Source organism: Pseudochaenichthys georgianus, chromosome 6, assembly GCF_902827115.2.
Source record: "Pseudochaenichthys georgianus chromosome 6, fPseGeo1.2, whole genome shotgun sequence".
Classification (NCBI taxonomy): domain Eukaryota; kingdom Metazoa; phylum Chordata; class Actinopteri; order Perciformes; family Channichthyidae; genus Pseudochaenichthys; species Pseudochaenichthys georgianus.
The window spans coordinates 18,397,152-18,424,381 of record NC_047508.1 but is presented as its reverse complement, the minus strand read 5'-3'; the positions used below and the strand labels follow the sequence as shown (position 1 = coordinate 18,424,381).

The following is a 27,230-nucleotide window of genomic DNA, read 5'->3' as shown; positions in this document are numbered from 1 at the left end:
TGTACTTAAGTACAATCTTGAGGTACTTGAGACAAATCCTGCAACTTTATACTTCTGCTCCACAACAGTTCGAGAATGAAGAAACCATCACGTATGAAAGGCTACATGTGAATAGAGGGGCAGAAACCGTCTTGCAAATTTACATTTCAATCTTGAACAATGAACAGCAGTAGACAGTAACAAAATACATTTACTTAAAGGGACCAATCATGCAAAATGCACTCTTTTACATCTTTTATACATGAATATGTGTGTCAGGGAAGTCAGGGAAGTCACCAAGTGTCAGAAAATACAACCCTCTCTCTTTTGTTCCATACCCAAATCTCTAAAAAAGGGGCTGTAACGGATCTGATACAGACTGATACAGATTTGAATTATTTCCTATAAAAGGGGTGCTCCGCTTATTGGTCAATTCTCCACCTATCAGGGGAATGAGAGGTTGGGCCACGGCCGGCCATTGCCGGTCGAAAGCGCTGGAGACGGCTGCCACAAAAGCAGCGAAGAAGACTTCCCTTGCATGGTTGCCATGGTTGCCCTTCTGTTTATTCTCCGCTGTCACTGTCACAGTGTGCAACTCGATTTTTACAGGAAAGCAACTGGAGACTTCTAGAATTGTGTGAGTAACATTCTGTTTTTAGACTTCTCTGTTTCAGTGTGTGTACTCTGTATCAATGCTCTGTAGTTGATCTGACTGAAATTGTGATTTTAAATCTCAAAACCGCTACAGTATCTGTCAGGCAGAAACTTGGGACAGGTAATTTGACTGAAAACCTTAAAACTGAATTAACTGACTGCTAGGGTTAACTTTGATTTAAACATTTGTAGAATACTAAGAGCTTTATTGAGTAGGTGTAACTGTATTAAGGGTTAAACTCATAACTTTATAACTTAGGGTTTCATGTAATTGACTTAAAAGACAATAACAAGTCAGGAGGAAGCCAGTCTCGATTTCCTTTTGAGGGCCACCAGCTGCAGAGAGTTAACTAATTAAAGGGACGTGGCCCCACAGCTGTGAGAACTCAGCAATCAGGTATCCATTTTAGGTAGCACTTTCCTGGAGCGTCAGACATTAGAGTCCTGCGGGAGTCAAAGATTGACAAAGACATTGGAGTCCTGCGGGAGTCAAAGACTGGCAAAGACATTAGAGTCCTGCGGGAGTCACGAGGGAGGCAAAGAGGAGGCAAATCCTACTTTAATTGAGATAAGTGTCGCTGGTGTTTTATTTGATTTGGTTGTTTAGCCCCTCATGCTATAATCATGTGTATTTTCTCCATTCCTGTTTATGTGTCTTCTCACAATTATCACTGGCCCCGTGTATCTCGTAATCGATATAACCGGCCTGCTCTCGTCTATCCCACATGCTCCACTGACATCCAACATCTAGTTTCAGGCAGCCTGTGGAACTGCCAGTCAGCTGTTCCTAAGGCTGACTTCATCTCTGGCTACGCTTCCCTGCAGTCTCTGGATTTCCTTGCTCTCACTGAGACCTGGATTACTCCATCCAACACATCCACCCCAGCAGCTCTCTCCACAGCATATTCCTTCTCCCATACACCCAGACCCACTGGCAGAGGAGGTGGCACTGGTCTCCTGCTCTCTCCCAAATGGAGCTTTTCCCTCTTCAAGCTACCTAACTTCACTCCTTCCACCTTTGAATTCCATGCCGTCACAGTAACCCATCCTATACAATTAACCATTGTTGTTCTCTACCGTCCACCAGGCACCTTGGGGGACTTCTTGGAGGAATTAGATCATCTCCTCTCACACATCCCTGAAACTGGTCCTCCCGCTGTACTTCTCGGAGACTTCAACCTCCAGACGGGGAAGATAGACGAACTAACATCTCTGTTAACCGCCTTTGCTTTCTCACTGTCTCCATCCCCACCAACTCATGAAGCTGGCAATGTCCTTGATCTCATATTCTCAAGGAACTGCGCTACTTCTAACCTCTCTGTAAACCCGCTCCACACATCCGATCACTTCTTCATTTCATTCTCTCTACCCCTTTCCAAACATAACAAACAAATCTCTTCTCATCCTGCACCTGTCCACCGTAACCTTCGTTCCCTCTCCCCCTCTACCTTTGCCTCATCGGTGCTCTCAGCCCTCCCTTCCTCTGACTCGTTCCAATTGCTGCCTCCAAACTCTGCTGCAGAAACTCTCCTCTCTACTCTCTCATCCTCTCTGGACTCTCTCTGTCCTCTCACATCTCGGCAGGCTCGTCAGTCCCCTCCTGCTCCCTGGCTAAATGATGCACTGCGTACTAATAGAACCGTCCTTCGGGCAGCAGAGCGGAAATGGTGGAAATCCAATCACCGTGACGACCTCCTAACCTATCAGGCTCTCCTCTCCTCCTTCTCTGCTTCGATCTCTCAGGCAAAAATCACTTTCTTTCAAGATAAGATCCAATCTTCCTATTCCAATCCCAAAAAACTATTTTCCATCTCCTCCTCCCTCCTGGACCCCCCCCAAAGCCCCATCCCCCTCCTCCCTTCTGTCAAGCGACTTTGTTAACTACTTTGAAAAAAAGGTTGATGATATTCGCTCTTCTTCTTCTGACTCACCTCTACTCACCGCTGGGTCACCAGACCCTCCTTTCACCCACACACTGACCTCCTTTTCCCCTCTCTCTCCAAGTGAGGTTCTTACCCTCATTACCTCTGCCCGCCCTACCACCTGTCCTCTGGACCCTATCCCTTCAAACCTCCTTAAGACTATCGCTCCTGATATTCTACCGTTTCTCACCCATTTCACCAACACTTCTCTAACTTCTGGTCACTTTCCAAACAGTCTCAAGGAGGCAAGAGTAAACCCTCTCCAAAAGAAACCCACTCTCAACCCGTCTGATGTTATAAACTACAGGCCTGTCTCTCTACTCCCGTTCCTGTCTAAAACACTTGAACGCGCTGTCTTTAAACAACTCTCCTGTTATCTCCATCAGAACAACCTTCTGGATCTGCACCAGTCTGGTTTCAAGGCAGGTCACTCCACAGAAACTGCCCTCCTTGCTGTCACTGAGGAACTGCACACTGCTAAAGCAGCCTCCCTCTCCTCTATCATCATCCTTTTGGACCTGTCTGCTGCATTCAACACAGTGAATCATCAGATCCTCCTTCGCACTCTCCAAGAACTTGGAGTTTCAGGCTCTGCACTTTCCCTCCTCACCTCATACCTCAAAGACCGTACCTACAGGGTAACTTGGAGAGGGTCCGAGTCCGACCCTTGTCAATTAACTACAGGGGTCCCTCAGGGCTCTGTTCTTGGTCCCCTCCTCTTCTCCTTGTACACAAACTCGCTCGGATCAGTCATTAGCCCGCATGGTTTTTCATACCACTGCTACGCTGACGACACCCAATTAATTCTGTCCTTTCTCTGCTCAGAGACCCAGGTCGTCGCACGCATCTCTGCTTGTCTAGCTGACATCTCTCAGTGGATGTCTGATCATCACCTCAAGCTCAACCTTGACAAGACTGAACTGCTTTTCCTTCCGGGAAAGGATTGTCCCACTCTTGACCTAACAATCAACATTGGCACCTCTGTTGTTTCCCCGACTCAGACTGCAAGGAATCTGGGTGTGACCCTAGATAACAACCTGTCTTTCACTGCAAACATCGCTGCTACAACCCGCTGCTGCAGATACACGCTTTATAACATCAGGAGGATGCGTCCCCAGCTGACCCAGAAAGCGACGCAGGTTCTGGTCCAGGCTCTCGTCATCTCACGCATAGACTACTGCAACTCCCTCCTGGCTGGTCTACCTGCATGTGCCATCCGACCTCCGCAGCTCATCCAGAATGCAGCTGCTCGCCTGGTCTTCAACCTTCCTACATTCTCCCACACCACGCCGCTCCTCCGCTGCCTTCACTGGCTTCCGATAACTGCTAGAATCCACTTCAAGACAATGGTACTTGCATACCATGCTGCGAATGGATCTGGCCCTTCCTACATCCAGGAGATGGTTAAACCGTACACCCCAGCACGTGCACTCCGCTCTGCATCGCTGCACCATCGCTGCGAAAGGGGACCCAAGTTCCCATCAGCAAAAACACGTGGGTTTGCTATCCTGGCTCCAAAATGGTGGAATGAGCTCCCCATTGACATCAGGACAGCAGATAGCTTACACACCTTCCGGCGCAGACTGAAAACTCATCTCTTTCGACTCCACCTCGAGCGATAGCACTATTAACAAAGCACTTATATACTAATAAAGGACTGGCTTATCTAAAGCCAGTTGAGTAGCACTTGAAATGTTTTTGCTCTATGAAGCCTGATGTACTTATATGATTCTGTTTTCTTCAAGTTTGTATTTTGTTGGTTGAACGCACTTATTGTAAGTCGCTTTGGATAAAAGCGTCAGCTAAATGCAATGTAATGTAATGTCACTCTTTTTCTCCATCCCTGAGGCAAGCGTTTGCGCCTCCTGCTTTAAAACAAATGAATAATGACTCTATATAATCATATGCAATGCTACGTTCACACCGGACGCGATGCGAATATTCGCTTCACTCTAAACGCTCCTATCGCATCACTCTAGTCTAATTGTCCGTTCACACCGGACGCGATGCGAATATTCGCTTCGCTCTAATAGCTCGAGTTTCACCGCGGCTGCCAGCTGTGTTTACTCGCATAATTCAAACAAGACGCGCTGGCTCGGGAGCTACAACTACTACTCTTCTTACTTCTATAAGAATAAAACACAGAGGACGGAGGATCTCTTTTTCTCCCCCTCTCCTCCCCGCTGCAGCCTAGCAGCTGATCTCAGTGCACCTCCCCTCTCCTGCAGGGGGGCATGGTCAGCTGCAGCTCACAGAATCAGCCCCCTGCAAAAACAGCGCTAGAAAGAGCCAATAGAGCGAAATGAGGCATGGCTAAAATGCAGGATCTGTTTGGTATTTTGAAAAAAAAACTATATTTATATACTTTATATAGGAATGGCCGTACAATATATTGTTCAAATATAGCATGATATGTTCCCTTTAAGTACTGTACTGCTTTTGTTCGCGTACCTCACTTCCGTTTCGCTTCTCATGCACTGATTCGCTAAGCTGAACAGCCAATCAGAGTGATTTATTTTGCCGACAGCCTCCGCTCCCGATTCAACATGTTCAATCGGGAGCGGAAGGTGTCGGCACGGCCGAAAAACACGACGGTGCGGGACACACCAATCTGAGTAGGGCGACAGGACGCTCATCGACGGCCAGACATCTATCGATGGCCGAAATCTGCTTGGTGTGTCCCGGGCCTTTAGATGTAGTTGATTTAAATATCGATGCACTTACTTGAAAGAGTCCTCACACTTAAGGGACACTTAAGCCACCAGTGTTAGTTCCTGAGGAAGAGCCAACCTATCTACAGGCTGAGGTGTGGCTCCTCTGGGCTTTGCACACTGCATAATCGTTGCCAACGACTGGATAAAAAAGATCACATACTGCAATAAAAGAAGTACCACACCAGTGTAAAATATTTCAATACATTTAAAGGGGACCTATTGAGCAAAATCCACTTGGAACTATTATCCAAAATCCACTAGTGGAGATTCTGAAAGTTTCAGGAAAAAAGATTCACTCACTTTTTGTCCATTTATATAAAAACTGTCTGTCTGAAAATGAGCTCATCAGATTTTGGACACTTTATGATGTCATAACGATTTTTTGGCTTGAATAACCATTAGTGAATAACCAACCAAGGTAAAAAAAAAACACCTTATCTCCTGAATCTCCTCCTAGAGCACCATTGTGTTATTTTTAAACGAAATATCTCACAGATGGGCGTGGGGAGTGGCACCTTATTTTCATCTAAAGCAGGGGTCTCCAACACGTCGAGCTCGCGGGCAGCTTTTCAGTAGCTCGCCGCTCGATTATCGATTATAGCGTAGTAACGTTGCTTCTTGATTTTTCGGCCGCGGCCGGACAATAAAGTGTTTTTATTTTAGAATTGTTTCTGTCACACAAATATAAAATTGGTCCGTGACGCAGAGATCAAGGAGCAGATGTGACAGCGGCACAGCGACACCACACACGGAGCAGTCTGCTTTATCCAACAGCACCAGTCAGGACCAACGGCAGAATGACCCGCTCTGAATCAGTCTAGCTATTTTCAGTTGATAAATACGCGTGTAAAGTTTGTGAAAGCAGGAGGAAAGCTTCCGCGATCACCGTCTCCTCTCCGTTCCCCCCCCCTGAAAAATAACTACTAATAAGAGTGACAGGCTGATAGTGACCTGATAGAAACTTTATTATTCACTTAATCACAGATGCCCCTTTCACACCAGCGCCTTTTCAGCTCCGGCTCGGAGCTAGAGCCTGAAAAGCGCCGGGTTTTCCTGTTCACACCGCAGCGGCGCCGGCTTTTAGCTCCGGAATCCGTTTAATTTCCAGCTCCAAAAAATTGTCGGTCCAGAGGCAAGAGCTTTGGAGCTAAGAGGCGACGTCGCTTACGTCTCTCTTACGTCGAGGCGTGCAGGAAACTAAACCCACCTCCCCTGAACACTGTTATGCCTGCCTACAAGCAGTAGTGCCTATAAACACACTTTATAGAGTCAGGCAACACTAACCAGGCTTCGTGTGATTCTGTTTATTTGTACCTTACTTTGACCATCCGTTCACTGTTATCGATCATTGTGGAGAGAGGCAGACGTGTTGTTTTGTATTATTGGAGCTATCGGATGCAAGTAGTCAGTTTAGCTTCGGTTGCTATGCTAACATCACCCGTTTTATACCAGAGAAACTTTCATAAACTTTCAGCGTTGTGATACCAAACAGTGTCAATTCAGACTGACACACATTCACTTAGACTAAGGGGAACTGGGGATATGCATCAGCTGCTTGTGTGAGTCGGACATTGAATACTTTAGAGCGGCCGCTGCAGTGTGAGCTAACCGGGAGCTAACGGGAGAATAAACTCCCGTGGAAGAGCAGCCAATACTGCAGCGGTCGGTAAATGCTGCAGAAACACATTAATAAACAATGAACCACGGCACTCTGGAGCAAAGTATAAGGTTGGAGAAGTCGTTATTCAATTTATTCTGGCTTCGTGTGATTAAAAGCAACACGATCATCGACCCGACGCAGTTGTTGTTGTTGTTGTGAGCGCCGTAATGGCTGCCGTTGGGGAGCAAATCAGAGATGTAAACGGTGACGTCATGACGCAGCAGGGGCAGCTCTGGGGCGCCAGTGGGCGGTGTGTACAGAGCGAGAGCTGAAAAGGGAAACCGGAGCTGAACCAGAAAAGCGCCCGCTCGGAGCTAGAAACTGAAAAGCGCTGGTGTGAAAGCAGCAAGAGATATAATGAAGCTAACTTAATCTCATACATTCATGGGATTCATGTAACAGTAAGACAGAGAATGTAAGTGTGCACCCACATGCAGTATTTTTGTTTTTATAATGCTGTTGTAAATACTCCTGTTGTCTGCTGTGTTCAGACTTAAGTCATGTGTGTGATGCCTCATTGAAGACATTCAGTGTCCTTTTTTTAACAGAAGACCGTTGCTTTTAGCTGCAGCTAGACTGCAGAAGTATTAGTTTTTTGTTTATGAGGATGAAAAAATGTCACACACAGATATAGGGAGGCTAGACCTATACAATTGATTAATTATATTTTTGGCCCGGTGTCACCCAGGATCCACAGGCTGGATTCAAACCTGCATCTGCCGCAGCAGGAAGCCCAGGGTGTTCCTTTCTTGACTACAATAACCTAAAATAATGTTGTACGCTATACCTACCTACCTTGTTCTGGGAGGGAAAAAAACATTTTTGACTGTTGGTGCTCATCCTAATTTTCGGCCTACATGTAACAACATTCATAATTAAGTAAATGTAACACCCTTTTCACCTCGGTTACACGTTTAATTTGCACTGTACGATGGACGCCGTAATGATGAAAGTGGGCATGGGCGGCGCCAGGATTTTTTTGCTGCAGTAGCTTAGCAGTTGCTAGTTAATTTTCAAAATAAATAAACAAACAATACCAGTGGGCCAAGCACGAGCCTGTTCATATTGTCGCGTTCACCGCTATTCAAAATCACAGATCACTCGAGCCTTCAATGTCGAAAACGTGACGGCCACAGCCACGCTTTACAGAACCAATCAATAGTATAACACTCATTATGACTTTTCCCCTCACTCGAAGACAACTCCTACCGTCTCGTACTCCCTGCACACACACCAAAAACGCACACACACACACACACACACACACACACACACACACACACACACACACACACACACACACACACACACACACACACACACACACACACACACACACACACACACACACACACACACACACACCTGGAAGGGGCGGTCTCTCCCTACCAACAACATTGCCTAAATAACTTTACAAATGTACTAAACTATGCACATCTGATAACTGACATAACTATTAACTTGGACACGCTACAATATGAGAGAGAGAGAGAGAGAGAGAGAGAGAGAGAGAGAGAGAGAGAGAGAGAGAGAGAGAGAGAGCGAGAAGAGAGAGATGAGAGAGAGAGAGAGAGGAAGAGAGAGAGAGAGAGAGAGAGAGGGAGAGAGAGAGAGAGAGAGAGAGAGAGAGAGAGAGAGAGAGAGAGAGAGAGAGAGAGAGAGAGAGAGAGAGAGAGAGAATCGGTGCTGGATTGAGGCTGATAACTACAGCTCAGTGAGGTAAAGGACCAAAGTCCAAAGATTTCTGTAAACAAATATTTCCAAGGCACTCCTTTATAATTATTAGTATAAATAACAATAGGTTTGAAATAATTCCAATGTATACTATAGGACAGTCAGTGGCGAGCCGTGACTTTTATACCTAGGCCCTCTGACCCCCCCCATCCCTCGAAAAAAAAGAAGAGATATTACGTCTCAGCGTAGACTTCAGCGGAATATCAAAACAGTGGTCCGGGGTGCAAAACGCATCAATACCACACAAAACAACATCATAAACACCTATCATGACAGGGCACCCACAGCCAAGTAGCAATTACAAATGAATGAAGTCGGCACAGAGGCCCACATTGAAAATGACTTAGGCCTACCTTTGATGATAAATCACTGAAACACAAAGTCCATCCTCCTTTTGGATGAAGCACTTGCGGGTCATTCAGCTGATCCTTTGCCACTCCAGTTTATCATTGTAACTCAATCTTGAAAATGACTCGGTTAATAATTTCGCAACGATGTCATGACTATCACTGAAGTGAGCCATCATGAACGAACTTATGCTAATCATAAATCTACCGATCATAAATCTATCGATTAGATTTATGATTCAAAAATAGTAAAAGTAGGATAGACATGTGGATATTATCCGGCTGAACTAAAAATAATATTTGCATGAAAAATGCATGAATAAATAAATGTTAACTATGTAAAATAAGATATGAATGAACAACAAAAATAAAATACGTTACATTTATTTGTTATTGGCTATGGGTTATTGGTTCGTTATGTTCACATACTTATTTGATTATTAAAATGTAAACCGATCTTTTTCATATGGGTGTTTCAGAGTTGTACCCCCTAGATCTAGTCTCTAGTAATTCTGCTCAAAGTGCACCAGATTGAAGCATTTTATTTGAAAATGTTAAAAAAAAAATTCAATTAAATTCAGTTTGTTGTAGTGTATTGGTCTTTTTGTAGAGATTTTTCATTTATTCTTTATATATTATATTGTTTATTGCTTGGGGGGGGGGGGGGGGGGCACCGCATCATAATCTCGCCTAGGGCACCAAAATGTCTAGGGCCGGCCCTGATTGCGTCCACTTCATCTGCAACGAAGAACGCCAACGCAATTTCCGCCATTGCAAACCGAGTCAAGCCGACTCCGAGCTGTCCGACATCAGGCGAGCTTTTTGAGACCTCCCCCGGCCGGCTGCAATTGGTTATTCTCATCTACTTTCGAGGCGAGCCGCAGCTCATCTCAAACAAGCCTAATCACTTCCATTAGGACCGCCCAGCGCCGTATAGATCGATTGAACATTCTATTATACGGCCCTGGGCCCGCCCATGACTCAGGGAACGCCCTCCTCGTGCAGGTGACGTCACACATAGAAGGGTCTCTAAACTTCTTGATGTGAGTGTCCTTTTTAGACTCTGTCCGCCACTCCCCGAAGAACACCCTTGCCCTCTGCTCATGGATGTACCGCAGATGTATGATGGAGGAATGAACGTCCAGAAAAAACGTGTAGCGATATTTTCTGCACCTTACTATCGTTACAGCGGAAGTTGGACTTCGGCAGCGGAATATAAAGTAAGTTACCAAGTGTTGTGTGAGATTGTTTACCACAACCGCATGATGTCAAAAAAGAAGTTGCTGTTGTTTAACTTTATTTGACTAACTTCAGTTTTGCTCTTTCGACCCGAGCAACCGACGTAATATAGTAAAGTCTACTCATAATTTGTCATTAATTTAATCTGCACACAGTCCTCCATACCGTGACGCAATTATGATGTGTTTTTATTTCCAATGTGGGCTTTTAAACTTAACAGCAATAACTACTTATTATTGCTTGGCTTTTATCCGCTTTTTGTCACTTTATCTGTAACGTTGGCAACCTCCCCGCGGCGGGATTAATAAAGGAATTCTGATTCTGAATAACTGAGAATTAAAAATGACTAGTATGATAATTAACCATTCGTTCAGCGTTCACATTCATCTTTTGGTATATGTGGCTCCATAGGAACACTTTGATGCACATTCAGTACGAGTGTGTGAGGTTGTGTTTGCGATTCCGATACCAGGACGCTTACAGCTAGGAGTAGGACATGACAATTGAGGTGTCCTGGGTTGTCTGTTCAAAAACATTGCAAGCTTTAATAAATCATTTAAACCAGTTATTTTGCCAGACTTATTACTGTACATCGTTCTTAATATGAATCTAAATCCATATGAGACTTGTGTGTACCCTCAGCCTACAAGTGAAGCACACGTTGTTTACGCACAGCCGAAAGCAGCGTGGAGAAGTCTTCAGCTGTGGTAAACTGTGATCCGCTCCGATTAAACAGTAGGCTTGTTTGAGACAAGCAAGACCAGCGCAGTTGCGATCAACGTCTTGCTAGTGCGTTGCATGATGGTTAGTCATTTTGTCCGACTTGCTCTGGAGGCTCGCCCACATGAGACTGTGAAATCTCGCGGGACAAAGACGCCCGCAGCCTTGAGAGCGAGGCGAGTTGGCGCAGTTGCTCTCCACGAGCTGCGGAAGCGAAATGCTTGATGGGGAAACGGCTCGCTGGTATCTCGAGCTGAGCGCTCATTGGTGGTTTTTACCACGTGCTGCTGATGAAACTCTCCAATTGGCTGGCAAAAGTGTGTTGTTGTTTTGTGTCAGTTTTACGTCGCCACATCCATTCCCATTTTTCATCATTGTTCCACAATGTTTATCATCATGAAATTTAATATCTATATATTTTATACTATACTGCTTACCGTTTTCATACTTTATGTTATCTTAGCATATTCATACACACTGTTCATACTGCTCACAGGCTGATATCTAGTGTATTCATACCCCACTGTTTATTCATCATTCAATTAATTCTATATGTTATTCTGTAGATTGTGTACATTACTTTCCACTTCACTGCTTGTTGCACCTGGTTAGAAGCTAAACTGCATTTCGTTGTCTCAGTACCTGTAATATGTGCAATAACAATAAAGTTTCTCTTTAAGTTAAACCAAATCATTAAAATAAAATCTATTGTAATGTAATGATTTGGTTTAACCTTATTTATTGAATACATCATTTAAAATGGCAAGATTAAATCAATTTCCCGCCATTGCAAACCCAGCCAGTCAAGCTGACTCCGAGTCCGAGCTGTCCGACTCAAGACAAGCTTTTTGACACCTCCCCCGGCTGCGATCGGCTACTCTCGTCTACTTTCGAGGCGAGCTGCAATGTGTCTCAAACAAGCCTAGTGAGAGTTGAGTCTGAGCAGTGATATGTGAGATTATCAACTAAATTATTCATATTCTGATTAGGGCTGTGCAATTTAATCGATCTTGCGATATATATATCGATATTTAATTTTCCGAGAAAGTATCGATATTTCAGCCGCGGGTATCGATACATTAAGTCTGATAACTGTGTTCGTTATACTCGCATCCAGGACAGAAGCTTTAAAAAGGAGACTAATTGAGTCTCTGAGAATGTTCAAATGTATACTTTAATTAATAAAAAGCGCGGTAATGTTACAAGCAGAAGATGAGCGAAGGGAAGAGAGCGAGCTCCACCTTTCCAGCTGTTAAATATCCTCTGCTGAATCCTCCCTGTGGGCCGGTTGGCGCTGCTGGGGATCGGCCCTCCACGTCTCCAATGTTCCTTGTTGCGCATTACAGAGGATTCAGACATTGCACATTAAATATATAAGTAAACACGCCTTTTCTCCTCCTTATCTCTTTCATGACTTTTCATTTAATACATTTTAAACGCTGTAATCAATACTCCAAAAATACCTCACGGCTGGTATCATTTCCAGTACTTCCGAATGTTGTCTCATGCTACCCACGTCTGTAAACAAACGTATTCAAATAAACTGTACCTTCATTTAATATTCAGCAATAATAATATCTCGACGTCTATAGTTGTAATGTTGAAATCAGTAGGTTTCGGTGTGCAACACTCCGTGTCATATCGCTACTAAATTCACCTCTATAGGAAATTGTATATTAGCCACATGCTAAATGCTAACCGGAGATGAAGGATTTTCAGAATAAAAGCTCAACAACTGTTTGTGCACAACAACTTCTGGTTTTTCAGTATAAAACAGCATTTAAACTGACGGTATGTTTATGGTACTTTATGCCATCAAAACATTGATTTTAATTTCTAACAAGTCCCATTCAAATCCCCCGTGTTCCGCCACCTGCTGCACCTTTTCATTGTCCATTGTGATACTGCACTTTACAGCTAGAGTTTGCACTGTTTCAATAAATGAAACTAATTTTCTCACCACATCTTTTGATTCATTTTGTCCAGCGAGCGAGCTGGAGACTCTCTGTCAGAGCCATATATTGTATAATGGATGCTTTCAGTTTTCAGTTGAATTAATTCAATCCAAGTCAATGGAACACTCACAAGATGTCACCAAAATCCCACTGTCCCTTTAAAATCTTTCAGAAAATGATATAAGTATATCGAATCGTATCGTTGGCTGAATATCATGTATCGTATCGTATCGTGAGATTAGTGTATCGCCACAGCCCTAATTCTGATCCAATGCACCATATTAAGTAGACCATGGGGGTTCAGTATAGTTCATATCTGAGTATAGTGTACAGCTCACACCTTCTGCCCAGGGCCGTATCCAGGATTTCCTAAATACCGAGGTCCAAACATGCTAGGGGGGATCGGGTGTATACCCCCCCCGAGATTTTGGGGATTTTCACGATCTAGTTAGGTGCTTTTTAAGTCCTGTGGGGGGTAGGGCTGTATTCGTTCGTTGGAGTACTATTCGGGTTTCAATTAAATTATTCGGATATTCGTTTTGTTTTCTTTTTCAAATTGAATTTATTGAAATCTCCAATATCAAACGTAAAAGCTTGTGCCTCTTCGGGGGGTGCTAACACTTAATCATAAACGTTATCGTTTACTTTCTCCGTCTTTATATGTAGATATTACTTTTCTCCGTTAATCTCCGTCACGTTGTTTCCAAAGCAACAACAAATTCCTGTCAACAGTGCTACCTCTCCTTCAAAATAAAAGCATGTCCATAAATAGGAAGCCAAACCAAATTACACTTAAGACATATACAACTGCAACGAAAGTAACAAACACAATGCGATATCCTTTTCAATTTCAAAGAACACAAATTGGGTTACATTAACAAATAACTATAAAACAACAATACTGTAGAATAACAAAATGAATGCCGTGAATACACGTGTTGAAGCGGTTCGCTGCTGATTACTACGCGCCCCCTGCACGGGTCGAATATTCGCTGCTGATTACTACCGAATATCCGGAGCCCAAAAATGGTATTCGGGACAGCCCTAGTGGGGGGTCACAAATTGGATAATATATTGATTTCAAACCATGTCAGTGGGCTGCAGCATAAATTATTTTTGAAAGTGTAATGCATCAGTTGATTGTTACTATTAATGATCTGGACATGCAGAAGAGGCTAAAATGATCACAAAACATTGTCAACATTTTTCCATGTCTCTCTCCTTTCCATAACCGGCACCCTCTCTTCCATCTTCTTTAGTCTCTCTGTCTTCTTCCTGTTCATTACTCTCTCTGTCCTCTACTCTTTCTCTTTGTTCAATCTCTCCCTTGTTGTTCACTTTTTGCTCCTCCGCGTTGTTGCTCCTGTCAGTGAATTAAAAGCAATTCAGCAATTTAGTTCATTTCACTTGTTTGTTTGTGTAAGGGAAACTTCTGCAGCAATGGAGAGCCAGGACTCAGAGAGACACGAGAAGTGTTGGAGCTTTGATGTCAAACACTGGTAGTTTATTAAAAGTCAACGGCCGGAGAATTCATATCACAAGTCACAGCAGCAAAAGGTTCTGACTGCACGGGTGGGTTGTCATGTCAATTCTGCCCAGCCTATCTCTCGATAGACCTTTTAACTAGTTTACAGAGAGTTAATCAGCATATTGGGGGAGGCGTAAACATCTGTGGAGCTACAGGAAATGTCTCTCCCATCTCTGGAGCTTAGAAGCTAGCGTTCTCACACTCGCAAAACCTCCCTATGCCCTGTAGGTCAAGCTGTAAAACCTAGTATCAACATACAACTGCATTATCACATTCCTTACGGAAGATAAGGAGCAGGGCTGATCGTAAATGTAAACACACAGTAAATGTTAAATTTCTTAGGAGTAAGGAAGAATTATTATTTGACACTTAGGAAGAGAGAAGAAATTCTCTAACAGTTTGCATTATTTTTTTTATTTAAATCTGTTTTGTTTGATTCTCAAAAGAGAACAAAGATGTAAGCAAATTGTGTTTTATACAATTGTATGTTATTATGACATCATAACTGCAATAGATGTGTGTTGTTTTAAAAATGATGCCTATTGTAAATGAAGACTATTGTTATAGATGGATATATGGGGTTATTAAGCCTACATTCTTTTGTGTGACTGTACCTGCAGTTCCTCCCTGATTTCCATCACTTTCTCTCTCTCTCTGCCTGTCCTGTCTCTTCCTTACCAAAGCTGAGCTTCGACTGACGTATTCTTTTCATTATATCTGAGCCAGTGTAAAAAGAAAACAATACAATGTTATATCTTCAATGTTTTACTCAACTTGAAATGAAATAAAATCATTACAACGTTTGTTAAAAGGTAATCCTTCTGACATTGGATGAATGTAATTAACTTTAGCTCTCTAGCTAGTTTATTCACACAATTTAAACCAAAGTATAGCCTATAGCTGCAATATAAGTTAGTGTGCATGTTGTCGGACGTCCACTGACTAACGTAGAGCGTTCACACAGGATCTGCTGGTCATATGATGTCCTGATGAACAGAAACACGCGGTTATGCAGCGCCCCCATTGTCAGTAAATGGAAAGAACCCCGTTTAGTGCAGTTATTTCACAAGTTTTGTTATACACAGCTTGAAAAAATTACAGAGGTCCGGACCTCGGTGACCTCAATGGTGGATACGGCCCTGCTTGTGCCCCTTGCTATCCATAGAATCATCTGAGGGATTTGGTGGAGATGAACCAACTAACAAATAATAATACAATGGTGAGGAAACCTTTCAGTTATACTGAAATTAAGACTCTTGATACGACTTGTGAGGGTGTTGTATGTGAGGATTGTGCTTATAGATGTATGTCATTTGTGTGTGTAGAGACTGCAGGCATGCTGGTGGAGTTTACTGTGCGACCCTCTGAGGCGCCTCTTGTTTATGTTGTTTAAGAAAGGATCTGAAATTATCAAAAGAGGACCGGCACCTTGCTGTAGCCACATTTTACACACCGGACTGGAGTTTAGTGTGTGGAGCTGTGTGATCTCAGGGGTGTGTGTGTTACTCACATTTTTTTCTGAAACGTCCCACATTATACTCTTTTTCAACAATATAGGTCTCAGATATATACAAAACACGTCCCTGAAGTGTTTGGCTCGAAATACCAAATATATCATGAAATGCAATTGAGCTGCCACTCCCCACGCCCCTCTGCAGAGTGTTTGGTAAAAAAAACAACAATGGTGCACGAGGAAGAGATTTAGTTGATAAGGTGGGCGGGTGTTACCTTGGTTGGTTATTGGCTAATAGTTGCACAACCCAAAAAAACCACATTTGTGATATCACAAAGTGGCCAAAATCTGATCAGCTAATTTCCGGACAGGACAAAAAGAGAGAGAATATATTTTCTTGAAACTTCCCGACTCTCTTAACACAAACGGGACACATATATTTATGTTTAAAACACATGAAAAAGTGGATGTTGCATAATAGGTGACCTTTAATTAAAATAAGTACCAACATGTAGGAATACTCCTGCAATCAAAATGTTACTTGAATAAAGTATAAAAATGTTGGCATCAAAATATACACAAGTTACCAAAAGTAATCATTATGCAGATTGGTCCATTTCAGAATAATATATGATATGTTTTCATTATAAATATTGATGCATTAAGGTATTATCAAAGCTGGTAAAGGTGCAGCCATTTTGATTACTTAGTATACTGCAGGGTAGCTTGTGAATTTTACTCAATGTTTAACTAAAGTCTTAGTTAAGTGTTGTTTATCACATCATTCATTGAAAACTGCTAAGTAAATAAAGGTATTAAATAAATGTAGGAAATTTAAAAGTACACATTTTACCTCTGGCTTGTAGTGGAGTAGAAGTATCTCAAAATTGTACTTGAGTACACTTGAGTAAATGTACTTAGTTACTTTACACCATTGCGCAGACATACTTCTCAGGACCCCCTTGAAAACGAGATGGTGCATCTCAAGGGGTTTATCCCAATGAATAAAATGTCTATATATACTGTATAATTTACTTTAAAAAAACATACCTGTAAAAAAAGTGCAGTTTTACTTCATTATGGGTGAAGAAATGTAATACACGTCTCAATTGTTTCCCCACAATGTAGTTTTTGGACTATCCTTGAGAGCAGTATAGTATGCATTGTTTGTTTGCAGTTTCTTTGTCAATATGGTTGTGCAAAAAACAACATAAGTATATGTGTAGGTATAAAAGGAAGGGGATGGCTCTTTTCCTGCCGATTACAAAGCATATTTGTTGATTTATATAATGTAGCCTTATTGTGGAAAACCTGCTTCATGACAAGTGCGTTTATTTGTTTAAGAAAGTATTGTTAAAATACATTTCTGTTTGCTTTTATGTTGACAGCCACCATTGAACTGCATGGTTGATAACTACTTACTGTGTTTATTGTTTCTTAAGACAGAGGACATAAAACAGAGCATCCTGCATCTTGGGGAGGGGTGACTCTTGCCAACTATAAAGAATAAACAATAGAAATTAAACTAATTGCAACCAAATAACTGCTTCCATATTCTGTGAAACAAGTTTGTTTCTCATTTTTACAGTAACTCTATATGTCACAGGTGTCATGTCTTGATTTTTTTGTTTTAGGTTTGTTTGCTTTTGGATAGTCAGATAGACCTGAGATATGGTGTATATGGCACTTTGTTAAGAGTGTCTTATGTAGCTTATCTTGTTGCACTTGATTGAACAGTCTTGAGTCTTATAGAATAGTCATGGGTATGAGCTTTACATTACTTGGTTGGCAGTCATGCTTTGAAGCTAGGCCTGTCACGATCATTAATTTTGTTGGATGATAAATATTCCCGGAAATGATTGCGATAAACGATAATATTGTCGGCACCGTTGTAAGACCATTTTAGACCACTGACATAATGATAATAATAATTCAAGTACATCCTCCCAAACAAAACCTTTTATTGAACATTCAACATTGCAAATGAAATGTGAAATAATATTCAAATATATAAATTATATATAAAAACATTTTTTTTATTGAAAACTAATTAAATCACACACAACCAAAACAACACATTAAATAGACTCAGGCTGGAAAACAGATCTCTCTCTCTCTATCTCTCGCTCGCTCGCTCTCTCTATCTATCTATATATAACGCGTTAACGGAAAAAAAAATTAACGCCACTAATTATTTTAACTCGATTAATGCATGTGTATTTTTTTTCCTCGGCCGCCCCGTAGTTTCAGAGCGCATCGAGTTTAAAATACCATCTGCCGCCCGCTTGTGGCAGACCACACTTCCACGCTCACCGGCAGGCACCGACTCGCCATCGGGAGGACCGGGAGGGTGTGTGTATGTGTGGCCTGAGCGAGCGAGCGAGAGAGACCTTACGTGCATTGTTGTTGTTGTTAGCATCTGGTGCTAGCTAGCTGCGCTAACGGATGTAAGGAGCTGTTTAAATAAAAACAGAGGAGCGACATTCCGCCACAACTGCGCCGAGCACTTGACTTTATGCAGGCAGACAGACAGCGGGACATTGTAGGAGAAGTCAGCACACTCATGATTGCAGCAACATGATTGCAGCGTCCAGGCAGCTCCCGTTCGAGCATATGCCTTGAGTTGCACACACACACACACACACACACACACACACACACACACACACACACACACACACACACACACACACACACACACACACACACACACACACACACACACACACACACACACACACACACACACACACACACACACACACACACACACACACACACACACACACACACAATTTGTATTGTATGAGAGCGGTTCCAGGTTGAATTGAGGCGAATATTTGTAATGTTCAGAGGTTGTTGTGTTTAATATTCATGACAATATTTGTCATTGTTCAAATGATAATAAACATTAGCATAAAGCATATTTGTCCACTCATATGTTGATAAGAGTATTACAAACTTGGAAAATATTCCTCTAAGGTACATTTAGAACAGATAAAAAATGTGCGATTAATTTGCGATTAACTATGGACAATCATGCGATTAAATATTTTAATCGCGATTAAATATTTTAATCGACTGACAGCCCTAATATATATATATATTTATATATATATAAATAAATAAATAAATTCTCAAGCACCAACTTGACCAGGTTAACCTCTGAATTGTAGTGGAGTAGAATTACAAAGTAACAATTAGCTGTCATGCGGGTATATATTAATGCTGCCCATTATGGATACAAGCGATTTTCACCCATTTAGTAATTACGTGTTTTAAATTTGTACACACCAATTTGTTTCCTATCGCCTAAACCGCCAGGGCTGTACACAGTTTAATACTGTCAACTTCTAATTTTGGGGAAAACGTCTTTTTAAAACAACAATTCCCAGTAGAGACGTGCCATAGAGAACATGTTGCGAAACACAATAGCCAGCATGTGTATTTCTGGGGGGGCGTTCGAGTCCAGTTTTGAATAGTCTGCCGTGGTTTCGTTCCATTTCAAAGAGCTTGACGCTCGGCGTAACCTTGGCGCACTGCCACTCCAACATCCAATCCCAGAGCTTGAAGATTAATCACGGGGTTTGTCGCAAAGCGGACAGGCGTCGTCACAATAATAGCTGGGGATTGTGGGTAGTGTAGTCTCTTTGGCGCTCCACATTTCAGAGAAAACAAAAACATTGTACACAATTTAAACCTATCAATGTCGTTTAATTAAAAAAGGTAATCTGGTGTTTTTGAGTTGATGAGTAGTGGAGATATCACTGTCAAATACATCAACAGTAAGGAGAATACTTACTTCCGGGTGTACAATTCTCCGTTATCTAATGGGAATGGATGCTCACATTGCCTTTTAAGAGCTGCCGACATAAACGGATGCGGTGCTTCCATGAGCGTCAAATACCGCCGCCGATGGGAATACATTGCAATCAGTTGAAAGCTCTTTGCGTCCGTTTATGAAGCGGTCCCGTGGCGTGCAGTTGACGCCACGGGACCCTGACCAAGCGTCGCTCCTGGATGTTTAGGGAGTGAGAGTGTGTTGGTGTATGACCTTGCAGCTGCCTCTCCTGAGATAGGAGAAGGCAGGGCATAATTCATGTTGTTGATACAGATGAGAGGACACGTACTTTTTGTCTCCTTACTTCTTCGAGGGGCAAAGAGCAACAGTGGTGCAAAGAAAGTATGTGACTTTCCAGAGATGTCCCGACACCTTCCCGACACCGGCTGATGCCAACCCGATTTACGACTTTGTTTTTACCTCCTCACTTTAGACCAGTGGTTCTCAACTGGTGGGTCGCGATCCAAGAGTGGGTCGTGGACCCGTTTTTCAAGTGGGTCGCAGATGTGTGAGTGAAAAAAGTGAAACTTTTATTTTGGGCCCGCTTTTCTAACGCTGTGCATGCAGTAGGCGTTGGACTGGAAGTACCGGAGACCATGAACGGTCTTGAAAACTTCTGTCACATAGTGATCATCTTCTCAATAAAATATCTTTGCTGATGTTTTTCCAAGTCTTCTGGCCAATCAGAATCAAGATTGTTGCCGGAAGTCCCCACGGAGAATAACTTTGCGGTAGAACTATTCTTTATACATCCATGGGTACAACTTCAGATAAAAATGAACACATAATGAAATATGACCCCCGGTTTGATGATTGACAGGTAACAAAACAATGGGGGCTATCTACCCTTACCCACAATTTAAAGTAATTCACACAGATCTCCTCTTTACTCTTCTCTCTGAGTGGAGCAGCAAGCTGTCAGAACTAAGTGAAAAACAAACAATGGCATAAAATATTATAAATATGTCTGGTAGCAATAGATTCTTTTCCCCCAGAATCCCCCAGACCCCCCTTCTGGGGTTGGGTTTTCAGCATGTGTGCCTTTTTATGTTATACAGTTCAGCTTTGATTCCATCATCTCATTAAACCTTTTTAAAAGCATACTTTAGTTCTGTGAAGGGATATATGCACTGTACTTCACTTTAATTAATAATGTATGCTGAAAAGAGCATATTTTACTGCACGATATTTTGTTGAATAGATTTGAGTGGTTCAAAATTTCAGGTCGCGATCTATTGACTAAGGAAAAAGTGGGTCCCGAGGCCTGACCACTTGAGAACCACTGCTTTAGACTATATAAGCTTGATGTTATCTTCTGCTCCTTTGAGCAGCATACCTCATGTGTGTTAGTTGAACCATATCCTTTGTATGTGACTTAAATCTGCTCCTTCTTGCAAGAATAAATTAGTACCTGACTATTGATTCTCAACCCGGTGTCGAGTGATATTTTCGGTATGTTAATAGTTTTTTTTTTCTTCTTTCAGGAAAACCAGTTTTCACTCTGGTACTTCAACAGATGATAAAAAATGCAGTCTTCTTTTTGGATTAATTGCCAGTACCAGCCGGTGGGACAACTTTCTCAGGCATCACAGGCTCAGGTGAGCCACGAGACGATGATGAATCCGCAAGCTAGGATTGCAAATAACCAGTACATGACGGCGAACACAGGAGTCCAACAACCACCGAGAGCTAATTACAACCATCATGATGGAGTTTACTCAAACAGACAACCATCAAATCGGCAGACCTCACTTCCTCATCAGGCAGTTTCGGATCAGCTGTCAGGTCGGGGGAAAAATAACTATATGCTTAGGTTGTTGAGAAACAACCAGCAACGCTCTGATAATACTGAAAGAAGAAATCCTGGTTTGCCGGCCTCGAATGGATTTCAGCAAGATTTTCATAAGAACTATGCTCAGAATTCATTGATCCAAAGTCAACCCAACATGATGAAAGCAAAAACAACATACTCTCAGGAAGACATGTCTTATCTTCAGAACCAATCAGCTAGAGTTCCTGGGAATCAACCAGAAAGGACACAGGATGGTAATGTTGTAGCTGATCTCCAAAATTCTAGAGATCAGAATAACTTCATCTATAAAGGAACGTCGACATATCCTGTTCCAAGATACAACACAACAGCTACCCCGGCTCCAAACGTAGAGGTGATTGATACGGCTGCCGTACACAGAAGACCGGCCCCTTATAACCCTAATCACAGGCCAAATGCCGCTCAGCATGGTTTCTCCCCTTCAATTCCCCCTCCAAGTTATGATGCAGCCACGTCTAAGTCATTCAGAAATGACAGCACGACAACAAACTCACGCTCAAGTTTACAGAATGTGCATGTTTCCAACCGAAGTCCGAAAACTCAACAATACTCGACACATTACAATGGGGAAGAGGCTACCTCTACCATTAACCCAAATTCATATAGCAGGCAGCATGAGACCAGCCTTCAACATTCTGCTGTTACACCTCAGGAAACGCAAAAAAAGAAAAAAATCGCAGAACTTCTGGTATTTCTACACAGTGAAGAGGATACAAGTTTCTCTATTGAAGGAAAGCAGTCTGTCAGCCAGGACAGAATGGCAGAGTCTAATAATTATATGCAACCTGTGACATCTAATGATTCTTATAACTCAAATGCCTCCATGTATTTGCCATTCAATTCTGGACTTTCTTTGCCTACAAACAACCACATTCCTATGTCACCACAGCACAACCAAGATGTCCAACTTCAGCAAAGCACTGCACAAAAGTTTTTTTATGCAAAACAAGATGGAAATGGAAGTATAGCAGCCTATGCCTGTCCCCCCCCCGAAAAATGTTGTGTCTTTAAGGGATGCGCCTCATCTGAAGCAGTTGCCTGAAGGCATTTCTTCACAGAAAATTAAGACTCAATCATCAGCAGCAATTCGTGAATGGGTTGAGAAAGTCTTGTCAGTCAAGGCAAATGCCAGCTCCATTCACTCTTCTCCTGGACGCACAAGAGCTGTTGCTGTTGTGCAGCCATTGTCGCAGGAAAGCTACCAGGATGCCAGCAAGCAGACCAGTTCTACCACGGTCAGTCAATTGTCTGTAGACAAATCTGCAATCACGCATTCAGCAGCAAACAAGGCTGATACCTTTGAATCATATTTAGTTTCAGCTGAGACTCATGACTTGTCTAAAAAACAGTTGTTTGCTGATGACACAGTATCTCAATCGCCTTTAAACATGCAAGTAGACCATCCATTGGCACTAAACGTGGACAAATCTGTAACCTCCAAAGTGCCTGTAAGCCAAAGCAGTGAAAAGGACCAAAGCGAGAGGCCAACAGATCTTGACCTCTCCTCCATCCCAACAATACCATGGACACTAAACGCATTAATTAAGTTGATACAAGATGAAGAAAAAGCACATACAGAGTTATATGGGTTTGCGAAATTAGACTCTGACAACAAAAGGCAAACTGACATGTTTAATGATATGGTATCTACGCGAAATCCAGACTGGTTCACGGATATAATGAAGGAAACTCATGAATATGTCAAAGATGTAACGCCAGACTCTGTCAGACTGTTACAAGTAGACAGACGCTTTAGTGAGCAACTCAAACGCTTCCATGTCCTCAAATATAATGAAGTTTATTCAGCCCCACCCTACACATCATCATGGTTGAATGTCAATGAGCAGCTCGATGAGATTGACAAAGAGTTTGACTTCCCATGGTCTTTGAAGCATTGTCTTGAGAGTGAAAGCCAGTTAGATCAGGTCCAGATAGACAACAGTATTCCTGGCATTATTGAATTGAGTGAGGAAAAGCAAGACTCAACTGTGGATGCCGATTCAACAAGTACTGCTTCTCCTTATGGAACAGAAATGGACGATTCCAGTGACTCTCATTGCTCTTTTCAAATCCAAGTTTTATCTCATGCAGAGGCCAAAGTCATCTATGAGCAATTACAAAGCAAGCTGCCAACAAGTATGGACACACACAATCAACAAAAGAGAGTCACAAAAAGCCTTGTGGAGGGTGAGCTGCCTACGGATACAGTTTCCACATTGAGTAACACATTACTGGAGAACAAGTCAGTCTCTCCAGTAGACCAGGTTTGCTGCGTTGTGAGGTTTAAGGAACAAATTTGGGGGTCAAACCCTGCTTCTTTGAGTAAATGCGAGTGCATGAAAAATCATGAAGATATACCTGACCAAACCCTTGATATGGAAGAGATTGCAGTACATAAGGAAGATCAAATGTGTGCGTTCGGGTCTGACAGCAAATTCCACTCTGTCCCAGAAGGAAAGAAGCCCGCTGAGGGCGACAAGAATGTCGGCAATCGGGTTGAGACACTTGATTTGCTTGAGCTTTGCAATGAACTTGAAATCACCATTGACTTACCTGAAGATAATGAGAAAGCTGACAATGATCCAAATAATGTTTCCCAGCTAAGCATAAATAGTAGCGAGTCTAGCGTTATACTTATAAGTGAAAACACAGATCATCTGTCGGGCAGTGATAATGAAGTTCCCAAACTGATGCCAGACCTGGAAAAGGATTTGGAACTAGCAAGAAATAAAAAAAAAGAAACCGAACAAAGTAAGACTGAAAGTTATCATTGGAAAACTGAGGACGGACAAACTCAAGCTGCGACCAGTTCTCTCAAGACAACTTGTAGAGGTAAACATGACGCTGTTTGTAGGAAAGAAGAGACTCAGCACAATGTTTTGTATCCACTCTTCCAGAAATCTAAGAAACGCAAACCCTTTTTTGAATCTCAGCGTGTCCTTGAGGGCGCTTCAAATGAGAAGGTTTTCATCTGTGCAACTGATAACGAACGATCAGCCTCTAACGCTCAAACTGTTCAACTGGTACTGTTTGGTTCATCAGCAGAAAACAATTGTGGGTTGATGGGCAGCAGAAAGAGCCACATGTCATCTGTCAAAGCTGTTTCTGCTGCAGTGCAAAACCCTCCGATTGTTCTCACCATTAAACTCAGTCCCATGAAGAGAAAGTCTGAGAAAGCCTTGGCAAGGAAACATTCAGAAAAGCGAAGGCTTTGTGAAAAATCAAGGATATCTTTCCCACCAACCAAAATGAAGCACAGACACAAACTCAAAACGCAGAAGTGTACTCTAGCCACTTCGTCCGGACCAAGTCTGAAGAAAGCAAAAAAGGTTGACCCCGCCAACACAGAGGAGCTGCCAGTTTCCTCTGAAACGAGTATCTTGAGTGGAACAACTAGGCCATGCCTGAGTCTGAAGAAGAGGAGGTCCCAACGTGTAGGGGAGAAGACCAAGAGACGCACCGCCACACTTTCCCAGCCTGCAGATCAAGAGGAAAATGAGAGCAGTGCTGTCATGCCTCACCTGAAGAACGATGTCCTGAAGTTCGGTGTCTTACCCAAAACCTTCGACTTCAAAGACGGCTCTAATGGCAGAAAGGAAAACGATGATCCTCTTCCAGGTAAATAATTGTATTGAGCAATTTAAGCACCATTCTAAAAAGAAAACAAAATAAATCTTATCAATGAACATTTTTATTTAACTATGTAATCATATGAGGGATTTTAGGACTTGTCATACACACCCGGGAAGTTAAAAGATATGGCAAAAGGGGTTTATTAGTATTTAGCAACAAATTGCCTGTGTTAGGACAGAATAGCAATGTACTAGTTGTTAGAGAATATTTTAATGACATCTGTACAGGGGAGAATTTGAGTGTTTTCCTATGTGTCCTGCCTGCAACTTAGAGCAGGGCACAGGTCAAAGGTCCTGCCTTCCTTTGGGGGAGTGTGGACCATGCGCGCAGATGACTTTAACAGACTTTCTTTGTCTCTAAACATGTGTTATATCGATTATGATGGAAGGAGCGCGAATATAGGCCACTCCTATATTCTCTGTGTAGAATTGCACTGTTCTGCTCTGAAATGGCAGTGTTGGCTTGGGATTTACATGAGGAAGTCGTGTGGAAATCTTGCCAATGCTCCGGCCGAAACTCTTCAATAAACTCCGGTGTTTGATGTAAAGTGGACTCCAGTCTTCTATTTCTTCCATTCACATTGCTGATCAGAACTTTCCTTCACACTAGTCAGAGTTCTGATGGGCATGTTCAAAAGAGAGGCACTAAATTCATATTCAATGAAGAAAATATCATTGTTAATTAAAACAATTCGATATTTAAAAAAGCCACTTTGTGGACATTGGTGTGCAGAATAAATAAAAAGCTGCATATATTTACATGCATTAATATGTTTGACAGCCAAACTCATGAATCTTGAACTTTTACAGTGTATCAGTGGTAATGAATTCTGTTGTGATTTTGTTTTAAAAAAATACTTTTTTTCCCTAGGCAATTCGGACCTCGTTGAAGAAAAGGACGAAAGCCCAAGCAAAACTATCAAGAGGGCAAGAGGTATTACAAATAAAGCACATCATCATTTAATATTATTATTCAGGGATTTAGGCCACAGTTTTCCTGATTGTAATAAATCAACTGTTCCTAAGGTACATGGTATCAACATCCAGAAGAGAAGAATATGTTAATACCTCCCACCCCCAAGACCGACAACGTCTTCCATGTGTTTCAGAAGAAATACAAGGACAAGATGCAGCCATCCGTGGATAAATAACTTGACAGAAAGTAGACAAGCTTTTTAGGTCAAAGATGGTCTTCTGTCTGCAAAATTCCTCAAGAGAAAAATGTCTTGCAAAGACTTACAGAAATGATTTATTTTGTGTTTTTGTACTGCAAAGGCAATATTGAGGAAATTGAAGTTGACAGTTTTGTATTAAATGTGTTCCAACTAATCTGTCCATTATGTAACTGCTGTATATGTGTCACATCTGTTCTCATCAGTTTACATATAATATTGTCATTTGTTTACATTGCTCGGAAAGGCTTCAACTCTCAAGTCTGATAAACATATTTTATGCAAAACGTAACTTTTTGACATTCGGTTTTATTTAACTTACATCTTTATATTTTCATACTTGTCTACTTAAAGCAATATTTTTCTACTTTATTTACATTTTAGAAATATATATTTTTTTATATGAAACAAGACCTGCGAAGTAGTGTCGTTTGCATAATTCTTGTACAATTTGTTTGTCTTTTACTGTTTTACCAGAAATAAACAAACTCGCTGAGAATAAATTGTTGTTTTCTGTCTTTCCAAAAATCACACGTGTTTGAAGTTTATCAAGGATGCAAACATCCTTTATATGGATAATCCTCATACTTAGATTAAGGTTTAATCTCCCAAAAATACTTCCCTGCATCTTTCAGCTGTTTCTACTATAGTTTTCAGTTTTTGCCAACCATCTGATTTACTGTCCATATTAATTGTGTAACCCTCCATTCGTACATTCGCCATTTGTTAGGAAAATATCACTCGACACTGGGTTGAGAATCAATAGTCAGGTACTAATTTATGCTTGCAAGACGGAGCAGAGTTAAATCACATACAAAGGATATGGTTCAACTCACACACATGAGGTAT

The 27,230-nt window shown here is 41.9% G+C and overlaps 1 protein-coding gene across 2 annotated transcripts; it reads left to right on the top strand.

Moving 5' to 3' along the window:
- The first annotated feature begins 597 nt into the window (after window positions 1-597).
- LOC117448171 (uncharacterized) lies at window positions 598-26,884 on the top strand. Of its 2 annotated transcripts, none has more exons than XM_034085332.1 (4): window positions 598-616; window positions 21,231-25,195; window positions 26,081-26,143; window positions 26,236-26,884. In XM_034085332.1, the coding sequence occupies exons 2-4, from the start codon at window positions 22,552-22,554 to the stop codon at window positions 26,358-26,360; spliced, it is 2,832 nt and encodes a 943-aa protein (XP_033941223.1). In that variant the 5' UTR covers window positions 598-616; window positions 21,231-22,551; the 3' UTR covers window positions 26,361-26,884. The 2 variants fall into 2 exon arrangements, with proteins under 2 accessions (XP_033941223.1, XP_033941222.1); XM_034085331.2 differs by lacking the exon at window positions 598-616 and adding an exon at window positions 9,999-10,230.
- Window positions 26,885-27,230: the final 346 nt, after the last annotated feature.